The sequence below is a fragment of the Leptonychotes weddellii genome, chromosome 15, assembly GCF_054177405.1.
Source record: "Leptonychotes weddellii isolate Sample4059 chromosome 15, ASM5417740v2, whole genome shotgun sequence".
In the NCBI taxonomy this organism is placed as follows: Eukaryota; Metazoa; Chordata; class Mammalia; order Carnivora; family Phocidae; genus Leptonychotes; species Leptonychotes weddellii.
Window position 1 is genome coordinate 1,252,086 of NC_138383.1, and position 7,629 is coordinate 1,259,714.

Here is a 7,629-nt window from a genome sequence, read left to right on the forward strand (position 1 = left end):
TGCAAGGTGATACCAATTCCCTGTCCCGCTATTTTCTCAGCCATTAAATGCATGGGAGATAAAATCAGATGCAGCAAAGTCACAATAAATCCCCTAAAGCCAGCAATGAGCTAGAAAAAAAAAAAAAAATCACATCATTTCTCTGAGGCCCAAGCTTGTCCTCAAGATGGAAAGGACGCACCCGCTTCTGGGCAGGAGGGCAAGTGCAGACTCTCTCCCTCCTGCCCAGAGCTTCCCTGCTCGCCGGAGCCAGGGGCTGCTGCCGTCCTCGCGGTCCCCTCCCCAGGGACGCCGGGCCCTCTCCCGCTCTGGGCGGGGTGGGGACGGCCCTGAGCTTCCAAGAGCACAGCCCCGAGGTGACCTTGGGCGAGGCCTCGTACTGCCCAGTTGCAAAACATAAAAATCACAGTGCAGAAGGCGGTGCTCCCCCATCCCCCTGCGCCGGGCCAGCGGGCGCAGGGCTACCTGGAGCCGGGCCCCACCGCGTCCACGTAGCCCTGGCTTCCGGTGGTGCTTCCCAGAAGGTCACTCCCCTCCTCCCCGGCCAGGCATCTAGCCCCGCATCCACCCCCCCAACCTCCTGCGACCACCGGACCCGGGGGGGGGCGGGGCACACGCAGCCCCACCCCCACTGTCGCGGCCAGGCCTGCCGCGGAGCTGCTGGCTCGCGGGGAGCCGGGGGTGGGGGTGGGGGACCGCGGCTGCCCCCTCCGCTCCCGCCCCGCCCCGGCCGCCCGCCACCGCCCCTTTGTTCCGCCGGCCAATCGGCGGCCTCCTTGACTAAATAAGGCGAGGAACGCGCCCAGCGCCCCCCGTCCGTTACTTCCATCCCCGCCCGGCCGGTGACTCAGGGCCGGCGGCGGGCGGGGACGGGGCTGCCCGGGCCGCGGCTTCCCGGGCGGCGGGCGGGGCTCCCGCGGCGCCGAAATCGCCAAATATGGCCGCACCAAGCCGCGCGTGCCGCCGCCCCCCGCCGCCCACCTGCGGCCGCACCTTGCCGTGCCCACCCTCCCCCCCACCGGTGACACACCGCGGAAGAGGAAGTAGCGCCCGCCCCTCCCCCGCAGCCCGGCGCCGCGGGTGGGGGGGCAGGTCCGGGCTCCCGGGCCCCGCCCCACTCACCTCCGCGACCCTGGGGCTGAGCACCCGGCGTCCCGCGGACTGCAAGGTGCGGAGGGAGGAAGGGGGGCGGGGACAGAGGTCTGTGGGTGTCTGCTCCCTCCCCATCTTTTCCCAGAAGTGGCTACCCCTTCAAGCACGCCAGACAAAGGAGTGCTAGGGGGAGCTGGAGTTGGAGGAGAGACAGGTGCCCCCCAGCCGGAGTCAGAGGCCCGAGTGGAATCGTGGAGTGGGCGGACACAGGATGTGGAGACCTTAGCACTTCCCTTCCCTGTGTCCTGTGTGTGACATTTTGGGACCCCCAAGTGGAAATCATCCTTACATCACGGACACCCCCACCTGGGGTTGTCCTCAGGCCGTGATTGTGCCCACGGGCGCGAGTGGCCGCGAGTATGGATGGGTTTTACGGAGGCCCCGCCCGGGGTTCTCCCATAGGTTGGGCACACACCTGACGGACAGCAGCCTTGCCCCGCGCCCCTGAAAAGCCTGGGGCGACTGTCAGGGACCCAGCTAGTCCTGGAGGCATGGATGGCCATAGACAAGGCCATGGTGTCTGGGGGACTGCAGTCCACAGGCGAGCTGGGCAGCTGCTTTACCGTCTGGGCCCATCGTCCTCATCCATAGACGGGGCCACCGGCTCACCTTGCAGGGCTCTAGGGGAGGCTGGCCCCGCCCCCCACTGTCAGACACCTGCCCGGGTCAAGCTGAGCGCCCCGGGGACCTTGTGTGAGTCCCTGGCCTCCCTCGCCTGGTCCCACCGCCACCACCCTTGGCCTGGTGCTCTTCCCCACGCCTCCTCTGACGTTTCATTCTGAGCACTTCCAAAAGCTTACAAATCAGCCCAAAGAAATCGTAGTCTTTGGTTCCCCTCTGGGCATAACCAAAGCATGGCGCCAGCAGGTGCGGCTAGGACCCTGTTAGCGAGGACTGGTCTTCCAGCCCAGGCTCCTGGGGAAAAGGGGACGCCCCGGACCTGGGAGGACACACAATCCCAGGGCAGCCGGGCGGGGCCGGCCTGTTGGCGACCCGGGGTCGGGCAGCAGCGGGGCGGCCTGGTCCCACTCCCACCCTGGCTCTCTCTAGTATCGTAAGCAGAGGGTGCCCACCAACTCTAGGGGAGAGTCGACCGTCCGGACAGTCAAAACTGCCCTTTCCTGCCTCAGTTTCCTTATAATGTGCACAGGAGCTTAAAACAAAACAAAGCCCCTCCCCAGTGGATGGGGGGATGGCCCCAAACCCCGAGTAGAGCCCGCTCCTGGGGACAATCAGGCCTGCGGTTTGAGAGGCAGGAAGCGTCGGCGGTGGCTAGAATGAAGCCCCTGTCTCTGCACCGCCAGGGACCCCAGGCAGGGCGCCCCCTCCTCCGGCGGAGGGACCTGCGCGGTGGTTGGCCACGATGGGGGACAGGCGGCTCCTAGCCCTCATCACGGAGACGAGGTCACGACTCTACGGGGCTCCTCTGGGCCGCGGGACCCAGGGCGCCGCAAGGGCGACCGGCGGGGACACCCCGTCCGCCCCTCCCCCAGCCCAGCGTCGGCCTTCGCACCCCACGCTCTCTGCGGAGCCTCGGGGTGCAGCTCGCAGGGGGCGCGCGGGGGCAAAGCCCCCCACCCGTGGGGCCGGGCCGCGGGGACACACCCCGGCTTGGGGCGCGGCCGAGCCCTGGGCCAGGCAGTTTCGGGGTGCAGCCGGGCCCTCCCCCACAGCCTAGCAGTCCCGGGGCGGGGCTGGCCAGTCGGACCCGCAGCCCGGCCCGCGACCCCCGGGGGACACCCGCCCACCCTGCCCGCGCGCGGATCCGCGCGGGATCTCGCGCGCGGGCTCCCGAGCGCGCGGGGGCGACGCGGGCGGGGCCGTTGGGGGCGGTGCGGGCGGGGGGCGGGGCCGGGCGCGGGGCCCCACGTGTCCCGGCCCGGCGAGCCAATGGGCGCCCGGCGTTCGGAAAGATCGCCATATATGGACATGTTCTGGGGCCGCGCGCGCCGCCGGCCCGCGCGCGCGTCCCGCTTCGCTTAAATAGCGGCGGGGGAGGCCGCGCTCGGTCTCACTCGCCGCAGCCGGTCCGCGTTCCGCGTTCTCCCGCAGCTCGTCCTTCGCGTCCACTGCCGCCACCTCCACCGGTAAGAGGCCGCCCTGCGCGCCCCGGGCGCTGGTCCCCGCACTTGGTGCCGAGGTCCGCACCACGCCTCCTATCTGGGGGGCCCGGCCACACGGCCCCGGATCGTCGGGTCCGGGCCTGGGCGGGGTGGACGGCCGGTGCACGGGGGGCGCACTGGGGGGGGGGTGACTCGGGGGGGGGGGGCGCCTGGGGCGGGGCCGGACCGCAGTGCGGAGAGTCCCGGTCGCGCCGCCGCCCGCGAGGGGGGGGGGCGCCCGGAGAAAGGCCCGGTTCCGGGCGGTTACTCCCCTGCCGGGCTCGGGGGCGGCGGGGGGAGGCGGACCCTTGGTGCTGGGGCTCGTCTGACCGGACCGGTCTTCACGCAGACCGCAATGGAAGAGGAGATCGCCGCGCTCGTTATCGACAATGGCTCCGGCATGTGCAAGGCGGGTTTTGCTGGGGATGATGCCCCCCGAGCCGTATTCCCGTCCATCGTCGGGCGACCCCGACACCAGGGTGTGATGGTGGGCATGGGCCAGAAGGACTCCTACGTGGGCGACGAGGCCCAGAGCAAGCGGGGCATCCTGACCCTCAAGTACCCCATTGAGCACGGCATTGTCACCAACTGGGACGACATGGAGAAGATCTGGCACCACACCTTCTACAACGAGTTGCGCGTGGCCCCCGAGGAGCACCCCGTGCTGCTGACCGAGGCCCCCCTGAACCCCAAGGCCAACCGCGAGAAGATGACCCAGGTAAGCGCTGCCCCATGCGACCACTGCCCATCTGTTTTCGTTAAGCCATGTTCTGCTCAGCTTTATTTTCTGAAATTCAAGTATTTCTTTCGATATTTCCAGGGTTCTGTTCCTCTCCTGGCATTTCCTCCCTGAAGTCTCAAGGTTTCTTATTTGTGTTTCTGCCTGCAACCTTTTCTTTTCTCTACACATCACATTTGTGGCATGCTAGCATGCAGTGTGTGAGCATGGGGTGGCTCCGAGTCCCTGCCTTGGACTAAGGAGCCCGTTGCCTTTTCTCCAGATCATGTTCGAGACCTTCAACACCCCAGCCATGTACGTGGCCATCCAGGCTGTGCTGTCCCTGTACGCCTCTGGCCGCACCACTGGTATTGTCATGGACTCTGGGGACGGGGTCACCCACACTGTGCCCATCTACGAGGGGTACGCCCTGCCCCACGCCATCTTGCGTCTGGACCTGGCTGGCCGGGACCTGACGGACTACCTCATGAAGATCCTCACGGAGCGTGGCTACAGCTTCACCACGACCGCCGAGCGGGAGATCGTGCGTGACATCAAGGAGAAGCTGTGCTACGTCGCCCTGGACTTCGAGCAGGAGATGGCCACGGCTGCGTCCTCCTCCTCCCTGGAGAAGAGCTACGAGCTGCCCGACGGGCAGGTGATCACCATCGGCAACGAGCGGTTCCGCTGCCCGGAGGCGCTCTTCCAGCCTTCCTTTCTGGGTAGGTGTGGGGCAGCGGGGTGCCAGGGGTCCCACTGAGGCTGGGGAGGGCGGTGCTGTTTGTGGCCTCCAAAAGGGCGTGTGCCCTCTAAGGGGGAGCTTTGTCTCTTAGGAATGGAGTCGTGTGGCATCCACGAGACCACCTTCAACTCCATCATGAAGTGTGACGTGGACATCCGGAAGGACCTCTACGCCAACACGGTGCTGTCTGGCGGGACCACCATGTACCCCGGCATCGCCGACAGGATGCAAAAGGAGATCACAGCTCTGGCGCCCAGCACAATGAAGATCAAGGTGAGTCCAGGGCAGCTGTGGGCTCGGGGGTCCGAGGCCTTACTGTGAAGACCATGCCACGAGCTAACAGCCCCGTTCTTGTTTTTACAGATCATTGCTCCTCCTGAACGCAAATACTCCGTGTGGATCGGGGGCTCCATCCTGGCCTCACTGTCCACCTTCCAGCAGATGTGGATCAGCAAGCAAGAGTATGACGAGTCAGGCCCCTCCATCGTCCACCGCAAATGCTTCTAAATGGACTGCGAGCAGATGCTACGCATCTGCTGCATGAGTGAATCCCGGAGTATAAGTTTGCCCTGGCAAACGTATACACCTCATGCTAGCCTCATGAAACTGGAATAAGCCTTTGAAAAGAAATTTGTCCTTGAAGCTTGTATCTGATATCAGCACTGGATTGTAGAACTTGTTGCTGATCTTGACCTTGTATCCAAGTTAACTGTTCCCTTGGTATATGTTTAATACCCTGTACATATCTTTGATTTAAACCCTTAGCACATGCGGCTCGGTCAGTTCGTGGCTGAGGTTGAGAACACGTTGATGGAAGAGAAATCCATTGATCGGAGGATCTGCAAGACCGTGAGGTTCTTGATCTGTGCAGGGTATTAATGTCTGAGAGCTGCCTATTCCAGGATTTCTCTAGAGGCTGGCAAGAGTCCTGAATGCGTTGTCATTTCTGTCTTGCCGGTCTAACAGGGTTGGGAAGGTCCGAGCCTTAGGACCCACTTTTCCTTTCTTACCCGATGTTTTCCTGCCAGAACACCGTGGGTTGTTAATTGCCTTGAGTTGGAAAACGGTTTGCATTTACAACTGTAAATTTATTCATCCTTTTAATTTATGTAAGGTTTTTGTACACAATTCTCAATTCTTTAAGAGATGACAACAAATTTTGGTTTTCTACTGTCATGTGAGAACATTAGGCCCCAGCAACGCGTCATCGTGTGAGGAAATAAAAGTGCTGCAGTAACGTGCGGTGGCGTCTGTTGTGGGAGTGCAGGGGTGGGGCTTGGGGTCAGAACTCCTGGCTGAATTTGGGGGGTGGTGTGGATTCTTTAAGATGAAAAGTGATTCTATTTTAAGAACCAGGTCTGGTGAACGGTTGGCACAGTTTGAGAGCTGGGGAGCCCCTCCCCTGGAGGAAGGTTTGTGTACAGGGAATCCTGTGCTGCTGCCCCTGAGCTGAGACTCCAAGCAAGGGGAGCTCTCCAAATAACCGTTCGGGTACTTGGAAGGCTATGCTGCCAAGAAGCACTTGGAGCCATACAGGGGTGGGTTCCGAACCTCCACATGCAGGTGGTTGTAGGACTTTGGGTTTCCTTTTCTTCCACGAGCTCAGTGGAGCGGCCATGAAAGTTGATGAAATCACTGGGTTCCTGAACCAAGGGACTGGTCACCAGTGGTGTGAACATGACCCAACTTGCCCTTCAAAAACCTTTGTGCCCCTGGCTCAGTCAAGGGTTAAGTGCTTCTAGTGATGGACCTGAGTTAGGCAGCTTTTTGAAATACTCAAGTTGCCTTGCAGGTTGGGTCAAGGAAATAAGCTTTTGTTTTGAGAGAGGGTGAACATCGTGAGTGGGGGGCAGAGGGCTAGGGCGAGAGAATCTTCAGCAGTGGAGCCCAACTTGGCTTGATCTCACAACCCTGAGACCTGAGCTGAAATCAGAAAGGAGCCACCCAAGTGCTTCAAGGAAGTAAGGAGCTTAAAGGAGCCACCCTACTTGATTGAAAACGCTTAGGGATTTGGAAGGACTTATTTTTGAAATGGTTAGGTTCTACTGGCTGATGGACCATTTTTGCCTTTGCTGCTGGGAAGCACGTTTCATCAGTGGGGAGGGCGGTGGTGCTTCGTAGGTCCCATCTCAGTTGGAGAGGAGGCTCTGTTAGGCTTGGAGCTAGGGACCTGAGAGCACATGACTGAAGGCTGTGGAGAGTCTCCCAGCAGGAAGTGGGCCCTCCCAAGGCCTGGCCTTCATCCTGGGACCGCCCATGGGAACATAGCAACCGATCAAACTATTTTCTTACCCTGGGCTGCTTTCCACTTTCAGTTGGGTTGAGGTCTGGTCCAGTGTGCTGGATCCCAGCAGCAGAGGAGAGAGGGCTCCATGTGTTGTGTAGGAGAGCAGCGGAGGGGAACACCTCGATTCTAGAGCCAGGAGAAGAAAGGGGGCCACACTGTCTGCCCTATCCTGGTCCCGCCCCTCTGGTGTTGGGGCAGGTGGGCCAGTCCCTCTACTGTCCCCACACAGGAGAGTGGTGGTTTCTCCCCATGGGTGTGAGGACGCAGTGAGGTCCCCCAACACCCGAGCCAGCAAACCACCTGTCAGCATTTCTCTCAGGAGCTCCAAGTCCATCAAGATGCTAAGCTTTGAGAAAGGAGATGGGGCTTGGGATGACTTTTTTTTTAAAGATTTTATTTATTTATTTGAGACAGAATGAGAGCACATGAGAGGGGGGAGGGTCAGAGGCAGAAGCAGGCTCCCTGCTGAGCAGGGAGCCCGATGCGGGACTCGATCCAGGGACTCCAGGATCATGACCTGAGCCGAAGGCAGTTGCTTAACCAACTGAGCCACCCAGGCGCCCTTGGGATAACTTTTGAAACAATCTGCTCCAACCAAAGCAAAGACAAGGATAGTTTCTGCGAAGAC

General features: G+C 61.7%; 1 protein-coding gene across 1 annotated transcript; it reads left to right on the forward strand.

The window, feature by feature from the left end:
- The first annotated feature begins 3,077 nt into the window (after positions 1 to 3,077).
- Positions 3,078 to 5,951, forward strand: ACTG1 (actin gamma 1). The gene is made up of 5 exons (XM_081804254.1): positions 3,078 to 3,239; positions 3,604 to 3,972; positions 4,256 to 4,694; positions 4,806 to 4,987; positions 5,078 to 5,951. The coding sequence occupies exons 2-5, from the start codon at positions 3,610 to 3,612 to the stop codon at positions 5,219 to 5,221; spliced, it is 1,128 nt and encodes a 375-aa protein (XP_081660380.1). The 5' UTR covers positions 3,078 to 3,239; positions 3,604 to 3,609; the 3' UTR covers positions 5,222 to 5,951.
- Positions 5,952 to 7,629: the final 1,678 nt, after the last annotated feature.

What these genes read in the sequence shown, in the direction of transcription:
- ACTG1 (XM_081804254.1), top strand. Translation starts at nt 3,610, where the DNA reads ATGGAAGAGGAGATCGCCGCGCTCGTTATCGACAATGGCTCCGGCATG. An exon ending in CTTCCAGCCTTCCTTTCTGG is followed by an intron (nt 4,695 to 4,805) that starts GTAGGTGTGGGG and finishes TTTGTCTCTTAG; the next exon opens with GAATGGAGTCGTGTGGCATC. An exon ending in CCAGCACAATGAAGATCAAG is followed by an intron (nt 4,988 to 5,077) that starts GTGAGTCCAGGG and finishes TTGTTTTTACAG; the next exon opens with ATCATTGCTCCTCCTGAACG.